At 40.1% G+C, this 24478-nt stretch overlaps 1 protein-coding gene across 6 annotated transcripts in view; it reads left to right on the forward strand.

Annotated features, from left to right (window-relative positions):
• Nucleotides 1-24478, forward strand: part of FARS2 (phenylalanyl-tRNA synthetase 2, mitochondrial) — a 248678-nt gene that overhangs the window by 130795 nt on the left and 93405 nt on the right. For all 6 annotated transcript variants that reach the window (XM_075142618.1, XM_075142619.1, XM_075142621.1 and 3 more), the window contains one exon: nucleotides 14539-14699. In XM_075142618.1, coding sequence (XP_074998719.1) covers nucleotides 14539-14699 — 161 coding nt within the window. The remainder of the gene's footprint in view (nucleotides 1-14538; nucleotides 14700-24478) is intronic.

Consider the following 24478-nt stretch of genomic DNA (forward strand, 5'->3'; position numbering starts at 1 on the left):
CATAGAATCATAAAATAATTTAGGTTGGAAAAGACCTTTAAGATCATTGAGTCCAACATTTTCTGTATGAAGTTGTCTGTTGAGATTTGTATTTTGGGCTTTTTCTTAGCTGAAAATTTCTCCTTGGTAAAGATTGAACATGATTTTCCTACAAAGAATTACATGTACACACACAAGCTGCAATCACAGAATCAGGTAGATTGGAGGGGACCTGCAGAGGTCTGTAGTCCAACCCCCTGATCAAAGCAAGTCCAGGCAGAACAGGTTTTGTTCAGTTAGGTTTTAAATCTCTCCCAAAAAAGCCTGTACCCATCCATCACTCCAGTCAAGCAAGCTGTCCCACCGTGTTTGTAATCCCGGTGAAGTCATGGCTCTGCAACTGCGCTTAGACTTTTAATTTCTCCTGTTTCCTTCCCATGCTATGTGCATTTGTGTTCAATCTTCTTTTGCTTTCAGGAGAGAGGCAGAGTATTCCTACAGCTGGCCACACTACCTTTTAAAAAGGCCATGGGTTTGCATTGTTTTTAATATTAGCAAGACCCGTTGACCACTGGAGGGAAGGGTGTCAAGCATGTCCTGGTTTTGGCTGGGATAGAGTTAAATTTCTTCCTGGTGCTGTGTTTTGGATTTAGTATGAGAAGAATGTTGATAACGCACTGATGTTTTCAGTTGCTGCTAAGTACCCTGCTAGTCAAGGACATTCAGGTTAAAAAAAAAAAACAAAACAAAACAGATGCTGGGGGAGGAGCTAAGCCGACCCAGCTGGCCCAGCTGGCCAATGGGGTATTCCATACCATGTGGCGTCATGCTCAGTATATGAATGGTAGGCGTGTTCCAGGAAGTAGCGATCGCTACTTGGTTATCGGTCAGCGCGGGTGGTGAGCAATTGCATTCTGCATCACTCATTTTTGTATATTCTATCGTCGTCGTCATCATCATCATCATCATCATCATCATCATTATTATTATTATTATTATTATTATTATTTTCCCTTTTCTGTTCTATTAAACTGTCTTTATCTCAACCCACAAGTTTTTCTCACTCTTACCCTTCTGATTCTCTCCCCGTCCCACTGTGGGGGGGAGAGTGAGCGAGCGGCTGCATGGTATTTGGCTGCCTGCCAGGTTAAACCACGACAAGTGCAGAGCAAGTATAATAGTATTTGGGCTGATTCAATCTTTATCCACAGCTATGCTGATATAACTCATATTTACAAATACTGTTATTCAGTAAGTTCAATGGGTATATGTACATAAACTGATTATGTGTGCATCAACTGCTGAAAGCTGGCCCCTCTTTTTGTTTTCCTTTTGTTGTGTTTTCTTTTTCCATTTCCTGGGAGAGGGAGAGGGTGAGCAGGGGAATGAGTTCTTAGGATACTTTGTGCTGGAAAACCTGATGTTATTTGCTGTAAATATGGAATATATTAGTTGAGGTAACAACGTAGAAAACCTCCATTAAAGTAAAATGCAAAGTAAAAAAAGAACAAAACCGCTTTACTTATCCTTTCTATCTTTAAAAAAAAAAAATTAAAAAAGAAACTGTATGTAGCTGAAAAGGGATTAAGAAACTTCAGATGGCTGTTTAAAAAAAAAATTAAAAAGGGTGTGGAGAAAGTTAAGAAGAAACAGTTTCTATTGACTTGTTATTTCTTTTTTGGAAAGGTCACTGGAAATTTACACCGTGACAAAATAACAACCCAATTAGTATCTGTCCTGTAAAACTAAATGTTAATATATTTCAGATTCTCCTGTATTGACTAGTGGGACTGTTACTCAACATGGACTTCTCTAAATGAGCACAGGGCAAAAACTACCAGACACAGTTATGAGTTTTTATAGCAGTTGCTGTCAACTTTCAAACTGTAAAGAAAACAAGATGTAATTAAAAACTATCTGTAGGTTTATTTTCTAGGAAGAGTCTTCTTTTAATTATATTTCTGATAGCTATAAGAGACACAATTTGATCATGAGAGTAAATTTTAAAAGCACAGCAGCCCCTTTATCTAGCGCTTAAAAAAATTCCCAGTGGAAAATAGTATTTCATTAATTGTCATTGCATAGGAATTGTAGAATTAGGGAGTCTAACATTTCTTTTATCATTCATTTCTTCAAGTGTCGGTGGCATTACCTTTCCAAAATTAAGTTCGGTGCATAACAACAGATTAATTACCAACTGTGAAAAAGGAACGTTAGTTAGAGAACTAGTGACTTTTTTTGAGAAAGGAATCTCTTTAATAAGGGGGTTTAAATTGCAGTTTTTCAACTGAGCAAGAGAAATGATTTTTCTTAATATATTCATTCCTCCAGAAAGAAAAGCAGATGAATAGTCTTCTCTGTAATTCATTGAAATATTTTAACAGCGAATTAAAATACCATGTAATCAAAGCAGTAACCTTTCATTTATGTTGTATGTGTATCAGAATATTTCCATTCATATAGTCTGTGAGGAAGATACAAAACTCACTGAGTGAAGCTCGGATCTTTCCCACTGAGATGCTGTGCTACTCACACCCGCCCCCCCCCGATTATACCCTTGGGCACGTCCCTCTTTCCCCACCAAGACAGTGGTCTGTCTCCCGTGGCACTGCCCTGTGCACGGAACAAGGTGGTGTTCGGTGGGGATGGAACTTTTCTGTACCTTACTGAAGTCTCTGTGGGGTTTTTTCCTCTGTTGTCTTCAGTGGGCTTCAGATTGTATACTGCTGTAGTTTTCAGTCAACTTCTAGTCAAGTCCAATTACATCTTTAGCCCATCCTATTTCCAGTTTTGAGTGCTCATTGAAGGAGGACGTTGTTTTGGGAGGGGGAAAAAAAGGCATACAAGAGGTATGTACCTGTGTTCAGTAAATAGTACTCTCTCTCTCAGAGGCTGTGCTTGTCAGTAACATAGAGCACTACTTGGGTGAAGGGTTCAGACACATTTGTCCACAGGAGTTTGTTTAGCTCTGGCTTCTTCTGGAAACTCGCAGATAGTGCGGGCTCAGTGGTACCATGACATGCTGTCAGCTGAACTCGTCCAGCATTCACCCTGAGCTGGGCATGGGCTGAGTCAGGCTCTCTGCAGTTCAGTCCAGGGCTGGAGGCATCCATCAGCACCTTTCCAGGACACAGGATGCTCTCTCCCTCGAAAGCTCCACGCTGCGTACCCGCAAGAGAGAGAGAGAAACCTTCTTGGATGGAAAGCCGGAGTCCTGGGGGGAGCAGGGTGGGCGTTGGGGTGCAGTTTAGGAAGCAAAAGACATTGCTAAGTTTATTTCTTCTCCTGTGAAGGACCGCTATCTGATTCAGTTTCCAGGATGATCATTCCTCTGTGGATGAATTGGGACTGCTGGGTGGAGGATGCTGCTCTTGCAAGCCTCTGGCTCACTAAGGTGGTAGTTGGAAAGCATGAAATGGGTGCCTTTAATGACAGCAGGAAAGGACAGTCTGTGTGCTTGAATACTGCTCTGCCTTCTTTTCCTTCCTGAACAAAAAAGTTCCTAGTTGAGTGTAGGAACATCTCTCCTACCTCAAACTTTTTGCATGTGGCTGCTAACTCTGTGCTTTTGTTGTCTCAGTGCTTGACTTGAGACCCTGGGGTCTGATTTGCCGAAGTGTTGAGTGCTCACAGCTGCAGCTGTAGTAATAGGGAGCTGTACTTTTAACATATTAAACACTGTGTAATGCTTGGTGCTCAGAAACATCAGGTCCCAAGTATCTCAGATTGGGAGCAAAATTAATAGATGCTTTTGATCTTAAAGTCTCTGTGCCCAAGTTCCCAGCTTGCAGTACAGGAGACAGCAATACTTCCTTAACTCACTGAGACGTGTGGAAGAAGAAAAAAAAGGCCTTAATATTTTTCAAGTATTTAAAAATTGTGGAATTGAATGCTTCATTGGGAAGCTCATAAAAGAAAGAATGTGTCTTCAGAGCTCTGCTTGAATATTGCTCAGTTGTAAGGCACTTGGGGCACATGTGCAGCAATGCAAGGAACGCAAGCAGGGACCATTAACCATTGCCTCTTCCCTGTGCTGAACAGTACAGTCTTGTGGAAAGATTAGTACTTGTTTGTCTCATTGAAGACAGCATCGTAATGTATTTCTAAGATGAGAGCATCTTAGTGTTCCGCGGGCAACCTTAATTCTAGCATTTCAGAATATCTGAATGTTTCATTGAAACACCAAGTGTTGTATTGAGGCTCACTTTTGTGGGCCATTTCCTGGTTGTTTTAAATTGAAAACTGAAAAATTGAGATATTCTGTTGTATATCATCACATTCTTATGAGTCATCAGCGTAATATAATTACACGCTTTGTAGAGTAATTCTGTGTGTATATACCTCTATAATTATTACACATACAAAATATTAGATATAATTGAGAGTTTATATGAACATAGTGGGAGAATCATGATTTTTTTCAAGCCGCTGTGGAAGTTGGAGTGCTTTATGTGGCAGTCTTTGCCTTCTTTGAATGTCTTTTCTGAGGAAATTCCCTCCTCCTTCAAAGGTAAATAAAGCTGTTCTCTTTTGTGCTGTTGGTGTAAGAGAGTAAACTGTTCTATAAAATACATATGCCTAGGGAGAGGGTAGTTACGGGGTTATCCTGCAGCCCATTCTTTTGCAGCGAGCATTCCCTTCGTTTCTGGCTGTTAGTGGTATAACTCTACTTGCCAGCTGTAACTCCAGTAATACATCGAGAGGTTGTCTGTGGGATGCTAACGTGTTTACATAAGCACATGTGTACAGCACTAGCTGGACATCATCAGTGTATCAATAACTTAGTGTACCACATAATCTACTGTAACACACATCTTGTGTGTGAGCGTCGCTCCCCAGCCCAGTATGGGAAAGGTCGGCCAGTGTAGGTGTGCTGTAGGTGTACTTCATACCAGCAGAACCAACTTCTTGCTGCTGGAATTGTGCTGACACAGACCTTTTGCTGATGACAAGGTACATTGTTAAGAAGAATCTCTTCAAGCTTTCCAAAGAAAAACAAGCTTTACCAGTTCACTGTTGGGGACACATTGCTGTTGTCTAACAAGGTAATATTTTGGTTTTCATTTTAGCAAAGCATATACTTCCCTGTATGCCCACCATACCTGGGAAAACAGCCTTGCATGTAAAATGGGATGTTTTGCTATTGATAGACTTTGCTAGGAAACGTCATTAGAGATAGATAGCATAAAAGGGGGATTTAAAAGTGTACGTTGAAAGACTACATACAAACTTAATTTTGAAGGTATAAAATAGCAGTGATATCTTGCCAAGATATTAGTCCCCGAGGGAAAAGCAAGTTCTTGTAGGATTCTTTTCCTTCTCTATTGATTTCATTTACAGTAGGGTTGTTGTAGTTATGCCATTTTGCTAGAAAGAATTGCAGAGCATCATCTGTTTCACTTGTATATTTTATTGCTTCTGCATCAGTTTCTATCATCTTTTACGTGCCTTGTCAGCTGCGTGGCAAGAGTGGGCAAGAAGCCTCTGCAAAATGTACAGCTGAGGTGCTTCCACAAATTATTTGAAGGGCTTCAAGAAAAACCTCTCCTTGTATCTTTTCCTAAGCTTTTCTTGTATAGTTTATATGGGACTTCACAATGTTATATTTCTTTCAATTGCAATAATGTAGAAGCTGCTAATACTGTATTGTGTCAATCACTTTAAGAAATCATTATTTTTCAGAAGTAAACATGCTGCTGCCGGAACTCAGGAATTTCATACAAATTAGAAAGTAGAGGAAGAAGAGTTAATTTGAACTTTAAGGAACAATTACTTCCTGTTCAATATTTTATTGTCATCTGCTTCATATAGAGGTGGTGGGTTAAATTTAAAAATAGTCTCTAACTAAATGTTCTACTCGTAAGCAAGAAGAGCATGGAGGTCTGGCTGTGATCCTGTAGTATTACTGGTGAGTAAGATGACTTGAAATAAATGAAATAAATTATAAATTTTAAAAAAGTGGCTATAGGCACTTTGTGCAGTGCAGGAAGAGGGAGATAAGGACAGCAGAGTACTCAAAACATAATTTCCATTGTATTTGTGTCATATGAGTTCCTAAATCATGAAAGAGGTTACTAGAAATGATGAAACTAATTAAAAGAAATCTGAGAAAGAAATCCAAAAGAGAAATTAATGTGCAGTGATTACTCTGAGATGAAAGATTTTTGTTCTTTTCCTTGTAATTATACAAGAATGCTTATTTCATGATAAAAATTGAAGCTGAAATGGGCACATGGGGTCAAATTCATCTAATCTGATTTACCTGTCTAAAAGTTAAGTGTTTTGTCTGTCTTATGACAGAGTGAGCCGTTACTCGTGATTCTCTCTCCCCATTTACAGTAGAGCTGAAGGGACTGGCTTAGACCAGACACCTAGCAATGTGTAGTGGTGAAGTAGACAACGGCGTCCCCCAGAATTAGGCTTCTGCTCAGGGTCTTCTTGCAGATATCTCAGCTTCCGCTTGGAAACCTCCCAAAATGCAAAGAGAATACATTAATAGCCATCAGGTTGTTAATAATCAGGCACAACTTCAAAAGATGAACTGAGTAGGAGGGAGAACTCTTTTGCCTTGAGTGAAACCCTTCAGTTCCAGCCCCAGAAGAGCGCTGGGCGCGACAGTGTCGTTCCACTGTGTCACTGAGCAGGCACAGGGTTAGGCACAACTCAAGTCCTTTTCCAAGTGATGCAGTTCAAAGGGCCCTAGCTGCATAGAAGTCAAGCAGTGCACTACAAGCTAAAGAAACTCATTTGTAAGTTCAGGTTTTGCTCCACCTTGGTGTTCCTGGGAACATGGGCATGAGAGAGGAAATGGAGATTTTAGGCCCAGGCAGAAGAACAGGTCATGGCTTTTTGTGAGCACAGAATTGAGTTTTCTGAGGTGTCCATCAATGCTGCAGCTGTATACTTTCCCTTTTATGCATGCCTTGTGTCCAAAATGTACCAGGAGACGAGTTGAGCATCCACAGGTATATTATAGGTGCAGATAAAGATATCTGCAGGTGGCCAGGTTGACGAACACCAACTGGAAACACTATACTCAGGAACAATGTCGGGAGAAATGCAAGAGGGTCCTTTCGTGACACTGTCTGCAAACCTCGCTTGGTAGTGTCTGATCTCGTATAGTACTTACTTCCTGTAGTAATATATATTTAAAACATATCCACGTCTTTAAATAGCATGAGACTTATTGACAGAAATTATTTTGCCCAGGAACATGCAATTGTTTAATTTTTTTGGATGGGAGATCAATAAGCAGACATGGCTTGGGAAGCCAGTCATGCTTTGAAGAGCCCTTTGTGAGCAAAAATGAGAAACGCCCTTCAAACTCTTGTAGTACAGGACTGGTGGAGTAGTTCTCTAGTAAGAAGAAAGGAAAAGTGGGAGTAGTGCTTCTGAACAAAGACTTTTCCAGCCTGTGCTTTGTGACAATACTTTTAGGTACACCTGGACCTTTCATGTTGTGATTTTTTGAAATAAATTAATTGTGTGTACCTGGAACCTTGTCAAAACTGCTGTGAAGCACTGTAGTGGGATTATGTTGAGGTCATTGTGTTGGAGTATGTATGTTGCACTTCAGTCAGGAATCTTTTTATAGCTTTACCATCAGAATGCTGAACTACTGTTGACAGAAAGATTTTGAAATTTAATGGTTTACATTTATTATGTGTCTTACCTAAATCATTCTAGGAAAGGAAGGACTATTATCCCAACCCCAGTTATAAGGCAAGTGATGTCTACGTGATCATGAGGCTTTTAATGAGTTTCTTCCAAAGAATGAGTTTGTGGCAGAAGAGCGTAGTTGTTAAATCATAAACCTTATCTGTCTATTATTTTTATATATTTTAAAGCCAAGGAACCCCAGTCATGAGCCCAAGGCTTCTTTATGGTAGGTGCTGTAGAAACACAAAATGCAGTGTCAGTCCCTGCCTGTAAAAGTTGAATTTACTATGCAGTTTCAGGCTTTCAGAGTAACCACGAGACTGTGCTGCTATCAGCTGAACACAGTTTTTAACCTTTTAATATATACAGGCGTTCTGGCTGTTCTGATTTTTGAACAGGAATATCACACAGATGCTAATAGCATCCTGTGCTATGATACATAAACTACTGACTCTGTATCTTTTGAGGAGGTCTTAATCTCTTGAAGATTGTATCACATTGTGATGGTCTTTGTGTTCTTGTTCCTTGCTCTGCCTGTTGTTCTTGAAGAAAAGACCACTTCGTAAGACACTAAACAGTCAACTTTGGTATTGGTGAAATTTTGCCAAGAAAGTTGCATCTGGGGGCAATTAATATATATGGAGGGAATTTGTCGAGCTGTACTTATACCCCTGAAAAAATGAGATTCATAATTGAATTTTTGAACGGTACTGTACACTTGGTCTTTCTGCCAAGTGGCAGCCTCTCATGTATTTCTTTATAGCTTTTATTTTTCTGAATCTACGTGGCCCCAACATCTAGGGAGATTTAACAGTATTAAAAGTCATTAAAAGACCCAAAATCTCAAAATGCAACTTTGCCTGAATGAACAAAACATTATGAAAGGAATCGGAATTTGGTTTCACATACACAGAACAAAAAGAGCAGTACTGGAGCCTGCAGGGAGAGCCAGGGGAAATAGACCCAAGGAGGCAATTCATTTTTTGCTCTGTGACAGAAATTAGGACGGCAAATTGCACTGTCCTCCATGGAGAATGTCCAGTCTTGAGATATGCGGGGGTGAAGGAAAAAAACCTCAAAAACTAAGCAAGCCATTTGTTCAGATATGTAGACTGAAGTACAGAGAAAAAGAAAGACCGTATACCATAAAAGTGTTTGTAGTTAATGACTAATATCTCGTATTGCTCTTGGGAGTTAAGTGGATACTTTATCTTATATAATTTGAAAGGTTGAATGTTATTGCGGTGTATGGTTATGAACTTCGAAAAAATACATGAAGTTTTAAGTAAGATTCTATTTAATGGTGGTTTTGTCATTGATTTTGTTGTGAATGCTTAGGAGGGCTTGTGGGAATGGGAGAAGTGGGCTCGGGCAAAGATAGGAAGATGGAAAGGAGCAAGGAGGAGGACTGAGGAATTCATAACTTCAGAAGCAGAAAGATAAAAGCATTGGAAACTAAAAGTATCAGTCCGAGGTGGGAAAAAATAGGGAAAGTTCCTCCTTGTTGTTGCTTTGGTTAGCTCTTTCCTCTTCTTGCTAATCTAGTTTTCCTGTCCTTTTCTGCTCTGGTCATCCATTTCTCCCTATCAGAAACGTTTTCTTCCCAGCTATTTGGCCTGGTGAAATATTGGTAAAATGGTAGAATGTATGTTAATTACATATTAGAAGAAAGTTGAATCTGGTGGATGGCTTCCCTGGGTAGAGATTTTTTAAATAAGCTGTTCCTTTAGTATGTACCCAGCTATTTTGATTATGGAACAAAAATAAACATACATATTAAAAACTCAATCAAAGCCTTTAAAGTTCTTTTGCTTAGTTTTCAAGTGGAGCAAACAGATCAGTCTGACCCAGGAGACAAAGCTGTGGTCTCAAAGTGACTATTATTGTTAGAAAATTATTCCACGTATGAGGTTTAGAAAGATAAGTTCTTTTTCCACAGAATAGGCATAATTGAATGTTTACTTCTTTTCTTGAGTTCTTGAGGAGTGGCTTACTTAGCATGCATAGTCTGAAAGCCAAGTCCTTATTTTAGGAGGTAATTTAAACTGAATTGCACACGGGAGTCTGAATACATCAATTTAACAGAGAATAATATGACAGTTTTGATTTTTGCTTTCGCTGAAGAGAGCAGTTCAGAAGGAAACTTCAGTAAGCTTTTTGGCCTCAGTTGCTTAACATCCCAGCCACCTGACCTTGCACTTCAGAAGCTCTTCTGTATTAAACTGACACCTTAGTATTATTTTTTCCCATGTAAAACCTTTGACTCCCAACATAAGGGAGTTTTATCTGAAGTAGGAAATAATTTAAAATGGCTTATTTTTAACACAGGTAAACATGATTTACCTCATTGCTGTGGCCCTCATGTAGAATATGCACTCCTAGTCTCTAGCGATAAGTAAATATTTCTTTTGCAGAAGCTGTTTTTCAAAGCCTTGTTCATAAGCTGTCCATTAATCACATAGAGCTGAAATGTGGGCATAGGTCTTTGTTTCAGGAATTTCTGATGTTTTGTGTCAAGTCACACATTCATTATGTCTATAACTTACTTTCTACACAGTTTAAAGCACTGATTTGTTTTATAAAACATGATGTGTAGTCCGTGTATCCTTGAGAATCTGTTCGCCCCTTTTCGCACCATTGTAGTTCCTGAATTTACTCCATTAACAGCCATGGTTCGGACTGAAAGCCAAACCTGATCAAATTCAGGTCTTTGCTTCTGGAGCTCATCCTAGCTTTCAGCTACACACACTTTGCGTATATTCATTTTTGGGCATTTTGTGAAGAACACCTTGTAAGCAGGCTGTTGTGTACTCCTCACTTTGCCTCAATCCAAGATCAAAATTTAATTTCCTTCACTTCTCAGTAACTGCTGAGTATAACACTTTGAAGACCCAATTTAGGCTCTATTGAAAGAAAGATTTCTTTATTGGCAGTTTTACAGGAGTAGTGAAAATCGTTAAATGAAAGCCAGCATAGATATAAAAATAAGTGTGACTGAAGTGTGTAACAAAAAAGTTTTGTCAACCTGTTCCTAACACAATGTTGCAAAATATGTCTTTAAAATCTTGTACAGTGCAAAATGTCTTGCCTCACACTCCTTGATAAGATAAATGTTTCTGACTGTGGGTATTTCTGAGGATTCAGTGGGAATCCATGAGTTCTGGCAGGTCATTATGTATGCCTCAGTGAGTAATTATGAAGCTTTCCATCCTGGCTGATCAAATTTAGCGTTCATTCTACAACGTTTTTTGGAGAATGGCTTGACTGGTCTACATTTAAGTGTAAACTGATTCATCTGGGCTGGAAGCTTAAGAGCAGGACAGATACATATGACTTCTCAAGGAAGATAAGGACTCTTGAGCTCCCCTGTAAGACACAGCTGGATGATGCAACCTTCTCCTGGAGTCAGATTGGACTGTCTCAGCCCCCAGTGTGGGAAGCCAGTCAAACAGTTTTATCCTTTCCTTTTCCATCTTTGGCTACCTGACATGCAAAGCTTCCAGCAATTTTCTCCTGGTGGGTAGTCAGGTTTTTCACGTGAGGCAGCAGGAGCCTGGCAGTGTACAAACCTTGAAGGCCCAGGTGGGGAAAGCTCGTGTGTCAGGAAAGCTTTATCCATTGGGCTGTGTTATTTCAAGCAGTGATGCTATGATTGCCCCACCAGGTCCCTGGAATCTGCTGCTTTGGCTAGGTCTCCTCGTCAGAACCTCAACCTGTTTTTTGCCACGTTTAAAGCTATTCTGTGTTCATTCTTTCTGTCATGTTGACTCACATTCACTTGATTTCTTTGCCTATTACTTGCCAAAATTCAGTGTATTTAAACATATATATGTGCTGTGAAAAGCTTTGGATTGCTCTCACTCAATAAAGTGGTTAGCTGCACATTTAACTTTTAAGCCATCTGGTCATTTCCAGTCAGAAATAAGTTTAGGAGTGTGCTTTAGTCTTGTTGAGTTCCCCGAGGTAATTCTTCAGATACTTTAAGTCAATCATATCTTTAAATGTTGCATTGACTTGGAGCTTTACAGAAAGGAAGTTGGAGAAGATATCAGAAACAAAATAAATGAAGATGTGGAGATTTGCAGTGGAGATTTGCCAGTGCTGGTTTGAGGAAGAATTCTAGTAATCTGCATTTTTCTTTTCCTTTTTCTTTTCCTTTTTCTTTTCCTTTTTCTTTTCCTTTTTCTTTTCCTTTTTCTTTTCTCTCTTCTCTTTTCTCTCTTCTCTTTTCTCTTTTCTCTTTTCTCTCTTCTCTTTTCTCTCTTCTCTTCTCTTCTCTTTTCTGATACGCTTTGACTGCGGACACTTGAGCAGTTTGTGGAATGAAGGCTGATAATTTACAAGGACCATCCAAAAGACCAGTTCTGCGACTACATGTTTACTCCTAGCTCAGATGACAGTGCTCTGAGTTGCTAGGCAGATAGCTGGGTGAATAATTTTTTGTCTGCTACGCAGTGCAAAAAAGTGTGATCTGTCCCAGTCCTTAAAAAAAAAAAAAAAGACATTGCTGATATAAAATCAAGGCATTCATTGCAGAATTAAAATGCATAGCAAATCAATTAGTCACAACAAAAATCATTCTTATATCAAAATAATAAAAAAGAACAAATCTTAAATGTAAAGCTCTGCCTATCAGAATATACACCCATTCTGCTCATCTTCTGTCATAACCTTTTTTTTTTCCTGTCCGATCTACCAGGAATCATCAGTAATGTGGGGAAGGAGGATCATCATCCCCTATCATGTATTCTTAAATGAGCATCAGTGAATTAATTAACACTGATGCTTAACCTGGCATCTTTAGATTTCAAGTTTGATGCCTCTGTTGAGTTTAAGCAGTGGCCATTCAGAACCCTCATGGATATTGCTCCAGGTGCTTGACTTTTATCTCTGGAGGTGGATTGTGTTAATCACTCTACAGAAATGTCCATCTGTATATGAACGTCTGGCACTTTTGAAATGACTAGGAGTTTTGCTGCTGAGGCAGGAGTTGATGGTTGATGATCTAAGAAAAACAAGCTGGAAGTTTGGGGAAGCAACACCATTGCAATGAATTATATTCCCTTCTTCATAGCCATAAAAATACAATTACTTTTATATACTAGAGTATGGAGAGAAGTAACACTTTCAGCTTGGAAAAGAAACACTTAAAGTCGAAGCTCAAAATCTTTCCCAAACACAAATTTCAATACATGTGTAGTCACTATCCTTACTCTAAAAATAACTCAATCAACAGCAGCAGATCATGTGATTTGTGACACAGTTCTTCATGTGATGTAGCATGGATTGTAGGTTTCCAAGGTCAGGTTAGCTCAAAGTCTATTGGTCGGTCTAAGCATACTAGTTTGAGCAGCTCTGCCATGAGGTACCTTTTGAGTTCACACCTAGTCCTCTATTTCTTAGAACTTCCACAATTCAGTTGATAAACACGAGAAGGGACAAGGCAAAATATCCATACTCCTCTGGGGAATGCAGTTATAAAGTGGACCAAATTCCTGTGGAGTGCAATACTGCTGAGATAGCAGATGAGGCACGGATGGGTTCTGCTGGGGACTTAGTATTCCAGGTAAATAGGCAGGTTCAAATTAATTAAAAGAATCAAAGTGATGATTGTGTCTCTCTTCCCAAGCTTGTTATGCCTGCCTCTATTTAAACAGGATTCTGGACTGTTTCGTCTCAGCATTGAACGTGACAGCATACCTCAGGAAGTCATCAGCACCCAAATAACGGGAGCTGTCTCCTTTCTGATAGCAGAGACAGGGGTCAGAAAGAAGACTTCTGCCTCCAGCCTCCTGCATGATGGTGGGGAAGCTGCCGAGTTCAAAGTTGCCAAAAAATTAGAGTTTAAATTAATACTGGGGGAGGCAGCTATGGCCTTGGTCTAGCTGGGTAGCTGTGAGATGTACGGTGATACTATATGACTTAGGAGCACGCTGCCAGTGCTGATGGTGAAGAGTCAAGTCTGTCACACATGCACGCATCCTTTCAGCATAAATGCGTTTATTTAGGCAGTTGTCTAAGTTTTAAAAAGCTCTGGCCTAAAAAGCCAGAGCTGCTAGGCTCTCAGCTTATTTCAAAATCAGTAGGACGATGGCTAAACAAGGAGTTGGTTCCTGGTGTTGAAAAAATCCCTGTTCAGTGACTCACTGCTCCTGCCCTGTAAATGAAGGAAGGTATGAATATTTACTTTCCTGACAGAAATGTTGCATCCTTAATATCTGTACAGCTCTACTGTATTAAATATTCTTGTCTTTTTATATTTAGTGCTGCATAAAAGAGACTTGTGTATGTGGGAGCAGTGGCTTGTCCTAGGGGCAGCAGCCCAGGAGTTCCCGGGTTGGAGGTGTGATGCTAATGCAACAGCGCCTCGCATCCCATTGCTCTGTTTCTTCTAGACACTTCAAAAGAGGCAATTTTGATCCTCTCAAGTGTTGGTAATGATGTTAATGCTGCATAGGCTTGGCCTGGTCTGTCAGCCCAAGTGAAATATTCTAAACAGGAAATTCATGTCTACATGTCTTATAAAACACAACTGAGTCAGATGTGAAGTGCTCAGCTCTAAGGATAGTAAAGGGAAGCGGTGTATAGCGTTACGCAGCATTTCTCAAAGTCTGTCTGAAACTTTGGACACAAATTGCTGAGGGTGTAGCTTTATTTTATTACCATTTTTGGTTTCTGGACTCAGTGATATGCCCAATCTTGCTGCAGTTTTTGATGGAAGTAGGATCTGTCCTGTAGCCTTTAGATCTTTCATCTGGCAGTTACTGGTAGGCTTTTCTGTCTTCTCACTTCACCTTTTTTTTTTTTTAATCTTGGTAAATAGGTGAACATTTTATCAGCAATTTTTCATGTTGTGAACTTAAGCTCTTGAATTTTCATCTTGTTTGTTTGTTATTGCAGCTGGTGCGCAGGATAAAATTGGCTGGGCGTTTGGCTTGGGTTTGGAGAGGCTGGCCATGATCCTGTACGATATCCCTGATATCCGACTCTTCTGGAGTGAAGATGAACGTTTCTTGAAGCAGTTTATTGTGCCTCACATTTGGCAAAAAATAAAATTCCAGGTAAAATAATATATGTATGAGATAATAATTTTCTGTCAGTGAGAAGTGTGTGTGCCCTAGAGAATATCACATAATTAAAATTCTGTGCCATTAACAGATTAGGTTTTAAAGCAACAGCTTTTCAACTATCATGATTCTCTGATAGACTGCAATAAAATCCAGCTTGTGATGATAACATTTTTTTCAGCCAGATAACGTTGTGACTTGCTGCTGATACCCAATGAATATCTCTTTTCTGAGTAACACTTATATCAGTAGCAGCATCCATTTTTTAATTCATGGCAATTCTGGCACATCTCTGGTAGAGTCAAAAAGTCAAAATGGTGTTTGGATAGGTTTGGGGGGTGGGTTGGGTTTTTTTGGTTGTTTTTTGTTTGTTTGGTTTGGTTTATGTTTTTGTTTGGGATTTTTTTTTGTGATACTGGCATTGGGGTATTCAGATTATAGTGATCGCTTACAGAAAGAAGACAGGTTTTTGCCACTGTTCCTGAAGGTGGGTCTGCCTGTAGGTTTCCCTGACCTCCTACAGAGTGTTCGTCGTTCTTTTCTCAAGTCTCCTTCTTCTCAGCCCATATCTTTCTGATTGGCATTGCTCCCGGGGAGCACGGGTTGTGGCTTGTTATAGATTGCAATGTGATCTCTGATGGAACTAAGATGAGATTTCTTGCTTGCTTTAAAATTGTGGATCCAAGCCTCAAATTGATATTAGCAGTAGATTGGTTTTTTTGGGGAAAGGCCCAGATTGTCAGAATGATATGGTCTGATGTTGAAGGTGAGCCAAAGAGAGGGCTGGGTGTCTGGCTTCTCTAAGTTGCGTATCATTTTCACGCTCAGCTTCAGATAGTTAATGTGTTGGCATTTGTCGTATCCCAACAAATAGGCCAATGAAAATTATACAGATTGGGAGAATGAGAGGTACGGGACAGGGGCAGCAGAGGTAGAAAGATGGATTATTTTCAGTCCTTTCTTTCTCTCTTCTAAAGAAAGGATATGGCCACTGTTTTAGAAACAGATTTTTGCTCTGGTATCAAGCACTTCTTAGGGACTTTTTTCCCTTGGGTTTTCCCACCACCACCACCTTTCCCTTTTAACACATACATACACACACCCCACTTGGATGTCCCATCTTCAGTTCTGGTAGAATAATTCTCCCTAACTCTTAGTCTATATTTTTCAACTCTGTCTCTGAATATAAGAGACTAGAAGCAAGCTTGGTTTTTTGTTTAAAAGGAAGTCTGTATCCAGCTTTCATCTGGTGTCTTACATGGAGCTTTTTGGAGCTCAATAGTGTACATACTTCTAGTACATACTGGCATTGCTTTTTAAAGGGTTAATGATCCTTTGAATGAGAATACTGTGAAACAATCTTTGGTGCTACCATAAGATCCCAGGTGATGGGATTTAATAAGCCAGTTTTTCTTTCTTTCTGTTCTGTGTTATTTTTCAGGTATGTTGTAAAACCAAGTTAGCAGACCTTCTGCACCTGTCTACTTTCTAAAGAATCATAATTAATGAATCACGTGGTTTATTCATATCATATTTGAAAGAAAACTTTTAGCCTGTCTTCCAGTGTTGATGTTGTAAGAAAATGTCAATGGATGTTAAAAAAGTGTCAGATTTTCTTCATGCAGTACTTTTCAGCCTGATTGAACGGAACCAAGATAGACCAGGTGTTTTGAGAGCCTTTCATTACACAAATTGAATCCTGTAGCCTCAGAAGGCCTGGGTAAATGTCCATCCTTTATGTGCTTAACTGAGATAGACCTCTCAACCTTTGGATACTCCCTCCGTCCTTTCTTATAATCTGAATATTATCCACCAACATAAATATTTTTCTTTCTGTTCATTAAAATGTTCTTCAAATACATGAAGTCCACACTACATAGCAGTAACCTTTAATAATAGCTGGGCTAAAGATACTCTTGTTCAAAAATGGAATTTAATTGGAGCATTTTCTTGGGACTTAAAGTATATGTTTTGTGCCTTTTAACAGCCCGAATATGTCAGACTTTTCCCTGTGTCATCAGTTGCTCAATATACGCGTGCAGGCTTCAGTAGGTCAAAAAGCTGCTGGGAAAAGCTGACAGTGCTTGTACCATTGTGGCCACTCAGCACAGCAGTGTTAGAGTGCTGCTCCCCACAGATCAGATTATTGCATTGATTTGGATTACCAAGTCGCTCTAGCTATAATTCGACACAAGTCACAGCACTGTGGGGGATCAGAGGCTGGTAACTTGCTTTCAATCACTTGTGTAGGGCTTCTGCTCAGGCTGTGAAATGGAAGGCTGAGGACGGACAGGGCAGGGAAGACTAAGCACCTGCAAGGTGTAATGTAGTAAAACAAATGGCTTGGATCCGATCTAATACGGTGTGTTACATCTGTGTTCATCAGGGCTCTGAGCATAGTTGCATGTAATCGCTTTCCGGTTCATGCTGAGCCAGCATTCTTACAAAAAACCAGATGTGTCCATGGGCTGACAACTCTTAAGAAAAGGTACAAAAATGAAATGACATTTAGGGAAGGAAGGCACTCACAGTTCAAATGAAGTGCGGTGTGCCCAGAGGTACTGATTAAGACGAATGGGCTCTGGTGGCAGGACGGTTTCTGGAACCTCCATCATTTCGCTGCTGCAGCGAGCAAGCGGCACGTCATGTCAATTGACTGCTGATGCATTCTCTCCTTGCAAAGTCACTTTCATTTGATGCTGCTGGCAGCTGTGGCTGTTGTTGTTTTAAATATTATTTATTTCAATTGCAGATGAGCCTTGTGGCCTGGACTGAGGTCGAGCAGAAGCATGTTTATGTTGTTCTAAGGGAAGCACTGGTACAGAGGGAATCTGGATCAGATTCCTAGCTAAATTGCAGACTCCCACTGTGAGATTATGTGATTTGCTTTCTTCTTCTTTTCCTCATTTCTGCAATATCTGTAATATTGTGCAATAGCTACAATAAGTTTAGCACCACCTACTTTTTACCACCCTCTTCCATCATGTCCAGGGGCTGCTCCTTCCTTGTATCTTCTGGCACATGCAGTCTTTCCAAACTCAGTTCCTTCATAATAACCTGTTAGCTTCAATACTCTAAGTAACAGACTTTCTAACCAAGGTCATTCTGATGGTGCCAGGGTAGACAAAGCTGCTAGAGCAGCTCTGCTGGGAGACTTGAAAGGCTAGTAACCTTTGGCAGTAGAGTAAGGGAGGTGGACAAGCAGCTTGAATTGACACTGCTCACCTCCCGCAGAGCTGTAGCCAGAATGGTGTATGTGGCCCTAACCTAGGAGAGCCTTTCATTACACAAATTGAACCCTGCTTTGAAAAGAGAACAGTCAAGGTTAGCAGAGATGAGAAAAAGTTTATCTTTGGAAAGATGTAGTTGTGTGGAAAGAAGTGATTCATTATACAGGAAAGAAAATCAAAGTGGGCTCATCTTTCTCCTGTGCAAGATAGCAAAGGTTGGGCCTCACTCACTCACATTTGCCTTTGCTTAGTGTGCCATGGGAATTAAGCCTCTATTCTAATGACAAAGGATTTATCCAGTAGCCCAGTTTGCACTATTTGCTACGTATATGAGCCCTCTTGTTCACACAGTTACACAGTACAACTTTTTTACCTTACTGTGCACTTTTCAGTTTTCTGAGACAGTCATCATCCCTGTGCATCTTTCCTGTGCACATACCCGATTGTTGCTGGGAGACATATGGCTTGTCCTGAAGCTTTAGAAGATGCTGAAAATAAAATGCACTGGCAGGTCCAAGGGGAAACTTTTGCAAATTAAACCATCTTAGTCTATGTCCTTTATTCCATGCTTGAGAAGGAGAGCATCGAATGTATAAGCCAGCCATTTCAAGCAGTTTGATCTTATTACATTCATTGCACAGGGTGGGTCTGTCTGATCCATCATTAGTATGCTACTCCATATAATTTATATTTATCTTCTAAGTCTGTGATTAGCTTTATTTTCCAATAAAAAAGTAAATAGATTCACTGGCTGCTACATTTTCAGATATTTTTCATCAAGATTAGGTAACTCCATGCTTAAATGGTTATTCATTTATTATGTTTACTTTCTAATAGTGCATCTATTAAAGGCAAATATGCAACCATTAGTATGTAAATTTAACTTGGATGTCTGAACAAATGAGGTACAGCCTCAACTGTGATTTATTGTCTAATTAGTTTTACTGTAATTGGAGATATATAATGTGTGTATATGCATGTGGAGGTACAACAGAGAATAGATGATGTTATAGCATGAAGATTTTACTGGCATGACTTTGGGAAGGTTGAATTTCTTATGAGTGACTTACGTAGATCATTTTAAATGAACGTCAGTAAAACCTTTACAGTGCTGCATATCATCTCAGGTTTGTCTGTATACTCTGCAGAACCTTGTGAAACTCCTTTTTTTAGTTTTGGATAGCCATGGAAAGAAGGCAAAAATATCTTCTTCATTGCAGAGATGCTGCACTAAGCTGCACGATTGGATTAGAAATCACTTGATCATAAAGTCTTCTCTCATCAGGATGTTATATCTCATATCGTTTGTAGCCAATGCTGGTATTGAAGCTCTAGGAGCCCAAGCCCTCTGGCCCCAGTCAGGCAAAGTACTGAAGCACATGCTGAGCTTTAAACTTGCGAGTAGTCCCATTTAAATCAATGGGATAGTTCCTGTGCTCAGTCAAACATAACCTAAATGCCTAAATAGTTTCAGGTCAGAGATCTCTGTACTTCCTGGGATCCAACTGAGAGTGATCAGCGCCTTGCAGGGCTGAAGCAGAGGAAACTTTCAAAATGGCTGTTATAAGCAATAAGAGTTTAATCTGACAAACCACAAACTTCATTTGCAAAATCTTTGATCCAAGCCAGTTTTACTGATCAAGACTTGGGTAAAGAAAGTCAACCAGCAAGCATCTGGAGAGTAAACAGGACTTGAATTCCCATTCTCGACTAAAGACAATTGGTTGAAAACACAGGAAGGAAGGAAGAAAATAGGGGCTCAGAAATGAGGAGAGAGAGAGTGGATGGACAATCACATGAAACTGGATACAAGAAAAAACAAACCACTGAAATAAGACAAAGTAAGAGGAAGATAGAAGAGAGGAGAGCTGTACTTTGGGCATTGGGGGCAATATGAAAAAGTCTGGGGGCAAACAGAGAAAGTTTAAACACTCCCACGGGGTGGAGGAGAAAGACACAGAAAAGGAGAGTTGGTTTAGGGCAAAAAATTGTTGAGGCTGATGCAAAAGTCTTTTTCTAAATCAATCAGAAAGTCTTCTCAGACTTTGTACTGTACACATCTACTCTTGATCTCTTTTTGAAAAATCAAGAAGTATGAGTGACCACAAAAAGCCATTAAAGCAATTCAGTACTTTAAAGTATTATCATCAGTCTCGGGGTGGCGGTGGAGGGTGGTGTTGAAAGCAAGGAACGTGCATTCAAGCATTACTCTAAGAGTAATGATTGAAACATTTATAGCAGCTCTCCAAAACTCAGGCGTACCTCAAAAACAGAAGAGGAGTGAGGAAAACTAGTATATCCAATGCTATCCTATCCTAATTTAATTTTGTGGACTTTTAAGTCCAGGTTTAAAAAATAAGCAGCTTACATACCAGTGAACCACAAATGAGTAATAGAGTGGCTTGTCCATCATATGATATAGTAAACAGATGCTCAGACACACATGCAATTTCACTGGAGCACAACTGGACCTGTGCGCTCAGCCTTTCAAGGTAATGGATTTTCCAAACACATTCAGTGCTTTCTTTCTCTGGCTATTCTTAGCTTTTTATTTCCCCAAGTAAAACCTGAATGAGGATACTTACCACAGCTACTGGTTCTATAGACTGTTTGTCTCTTGTTTAAAAGAGAGGTTGTGTCTGACACTGTACAGAAGTGCAGATATGGGAAGGTGTTGAAGAGTGTTACCTATATTAGTTCAGGGTGCTACGAACAGCAATATGGGAATCAGAGGAGTACCCTGTCTTATCTTCCCACCACATCTTTACCTTGGCTTTCATTCATCTTCATAGTCTTAGGATCTAAGGCTAATTCAGGTTGGAAGGGACTTCAGGAGATCTCTAGGCCCACCTCCTCCTCAAAGTAGGGTCAGCTCTGAGGTCAGACCACGTTGCTCAGGACATTATCCAGTTGGGTCTTGAAAACCTCCAAAGATGGAAAGTGCACAAGCTTTTTGGGCAACCTATTCTACTGCTTGACTGTCCTCATGGTGAAAAAGTTTTTTCTTATATCCATTCTGAAATTCTCTTCGTTTGACTTACATCCATTGCCTCTCATCCTCCCACCATGCATGGGAGTGAAAAGCCTGGATCTATCTTGTTGATGACCTCCTTATATGTACTTGCAGGTTGCTGTTAGGTTCCCCTGAAGCTGTCTCTTTTCCAGGCTGAACAAATCCAACTCCCTCAGCCTTTTCTCACAGGGCAAATGTTTCAGCCCCCTGATCTTCTTGGTGGCCTATTGCTGAAATTGCTCCAGTTTGTCAATGTCTTTCCTGTATTGGGGGGGCCAAAACTGGATGCAGTACTCTAGATGCAGTCTAAGGAGCATTGAGTAAAGAGGGATAATCGCTCCCCTCAATCTGCTGGCTGTGCTCCTGTTGATACAGCCCAGGATGCTCTTGGCCTTCTTTGCTGCCAGGGCACACTCATGCCCAGTCGCTGTTCATCAGGAGCCCCCAGGTCCTTCTCAGCAGAGCTGAGTTCTCTTTGCATGTTTTCTTATTATTCCTTCTGTGGCTTATCAAGGTGATGTTGCTTTTCTTCACTGTCAAAGCTTTTCACAGCCTGTTCTCACCTGGCAGCTCTTAGTCCTTATGCAGCAACTGATGCCTGCATCAAACTGGACAGTGATTTCTTCCCACTTGTTAAATGCCCATGTGAGCATTTTGGGTTTTCTCTGATATTGCTTCTCACACTGGGGAGGAGCTCTTTGTGATACCCACTTTCCTCTTCTCTTTCAAACCTCTCCTTCACAAACTCCCAGTTTCTTGCAGTGCCTACCAAAACAGCTGGCGGCGGATGTCTGCGGTGGTGAAGAGCTGAGAGACCTGTCTGTCATTTTTATTAATTTTATTTCATGGTTCCGGTGGACTCTACCTCCAGCCTTCACCTGCTTGTTGTCATTTGTCATACAGTTAGCACATCAGCTTTTAGGGGCAGGAACCATCACTGGACTCCACTTTTGATTCTGGATTTGTGAAACACTTAGTGTGCCGGAATCCAAGCCCATGACTGAGATGATATTACTGAAACTCTTGGTAAAAATAACCACTGACGGGGGATGTGGTTCCCAGCAATCCAGCTGCTACCCTTTGAGCTAGTACTGATGATGCAGGTTTTCACACATATCCTGTTTTCATCCCTCCGCCCACCCACTGCAATCTAGTCTTACTGATAGCCTCCCATTGAACCTGGACAAATCAGCAATAGTTTAATTCCTTTCTGCTTGTACTTGGAAAAACGTCAATAGCCCTTTGTGCTTAGATTAGTTAGTGATATTTATCTTATGTAATATCTCCATCTGTTGTCTGCTGGAGCACCACAGAGCGAAGCAAATCCATGTCATCCGTCTAGCAGCCACCTTGATAATAAGTCAGATGTACAGAGAAGCCTATGATATTCACTAGCAAAAACATAGCTCTTTTCCTCTCCTTCACCTATGTTCCTTGAAAATACTTTAAGTAATTATAGGTTGTTTTCACAGTCTTAGAATATTTGAAGACTCTCATGTTCACCTCCGTTAAGTTGTCACATGCCAATAGCAGATTTGGTCTTGCTGGTGGTGACTTGAAGCAAAATAGCTGGTTTAAGCTGTTCTTTCTGGATGTTACGAGTTTTCTGCTTTGTACACAACTGTCCCAGCTGGAATTTGTTTAGAGTGGATGGAGTATGTGTGTGTGTATATATATATGTACAAAGAGTAAAATATTTCATCCTTACTTTCAGTTTTCTGTGCTAACACACAGTTAAATCACCAATAGAGTTTTTATGACATGCCAGGTAATTCTAAATGTGTTTCCTCAAATTCTCAGCTATGTGGGAGGTCCAGGGCTTTACTAAAAAACCTAGAGAGTGCCACAGGGGTTTTTGGAAGCTTGCAAAAAAAAAGTTTTTTGTCGCTTAGATTCCAATGGTGGCATCCCAAGTGAAACACAACTGTGCAATGCTCACGAGATCCAAAGGCCACTGAGTCTCTAGATGTGCCCCGTGGATTTCAAATTGGGCTCTCCATATCTTCCCAAACAGCTGTTTGTCATTGTCCTTCAATGCAATTAATGTAAAAATACTTTCACATAAAAAAAGGAATGTTACCTGTTCAAAAACAAATGAAAGAGTCAACATCACATTTTTTTTTCTGCCTCTCTGTAGTCTGGAAAGTCAGAACAAGACTCTCACAAGTCTTCAGAGTGATAACATTCACAGTGTATCCCATGAAAGGCTTTGGCACAAGCAAAAGAAAAAAAATAGTGCCTCAAGAACATCCATCGCAGATGTGGCTAAATTTAGAGCAAGTTGCTATTTTAGAGGATGATAGGTGAATATGTAGAGAGTGTGGTATACGCAGCAGGTGTGTCATCAATACAAGTGAAAGAGATTCCAACTGGGACCAGACCACCAGGGACTTCCTTCCAATTTGTTTTTAAACAAAAAGGAGCAACTGTAGCCTTGACTGAATTTTGAGCTCACTCCGACATGATATAAATAAAAAATTAATTTCCAGTTACAAATGCTGCTGCAATGTACAGTTATTGTCAGTAGAATCATTTTGCTGCTGATGTCTTTTTTTTTGGTAGGCAAAAGCCAATGCAACCCAGTCAAAGTACACCTGATACTATTTAAATGATTACTTAGCAAAAAGTGCAATAAGCTTCAGAAAACATGTGTTACTGTGGTTTGCTCTGATCTCTAAACCTCATATGTTTGCAGTTTGACTGGTTGAGGCTCTTTAGAACAAATAGCTCACAAATGAGTAATTCTGCTGCTGAATATATCAACCGATCTTTATTGCATCCCAAATGATGAAGTATAATGGTTATACAAAGTGCTTAAATAAGCCATGGAGCAATTTCCAGCGGTGATATGTATGCTGAAACCCACATTAAATTAATATTAGGTGAAGAAGTAAACCTGGAAATCTAAAATAACAATAGATTCAGATTGGTTATGTGAAGCTATGCTGGTGGTTTCGGCAGGAATCCACAGATGTTCAGAGCTTTCAGTCTTACTGTCTACAAAAGTATGTAGCTAGTAAGGAGGGTAACCCTTACACTTTTCCCAATATTTTTCCGATATTGGTTTAATTACAAGTGTGGTGAAGAGAATTCTGGCTAGGAGGATGGCACAGTAACTATCTTGACTTTAGTCTTTGGCCCTGAGAAGTGACTCAATTTCCGTACTCAATAATTCTGTTTTCCATGCTCTTTACAGTTGTAGTTGTCATGTACCTCCTGCCTCAGCATGTCTTCTCCCATACTAAGGCGGAAAGTCCTTCAGGACAGGGGCTATCGTTTTATGCTCCGTCTACCTGATGGGACTCTGGTTTCTCACTGGCAATCCTAGGTAGTTATCACAATCTGAATATCTACATGCCAAGAGCAGGGTTAAATACATCTTTGTGAGTGCACATTATGCATTTGGTGTAAGAATAAACTCCTGTTTAAAATGTGCCTAAGCACTTATGCTATGCAAGTGTGTGTCTTCAGAGATACAGATACTTATTGGTATGCATACACCACCACAGAAATATGGAGGGGGAAAAAAA

This window comes from Calonectris borealis, chromosome 2, assembly GCF_964195595.1.
Source record: "Calonectris borealis chromosome 2, bCalBor7.hap1.2, whole genome shotgun sequence".
Lineage (NCBI taxonomy): Eukaryota > Metazoa > Chordata > Aves > Procellariiformes > Procellariidae > Calonectris > Calonectris borealis.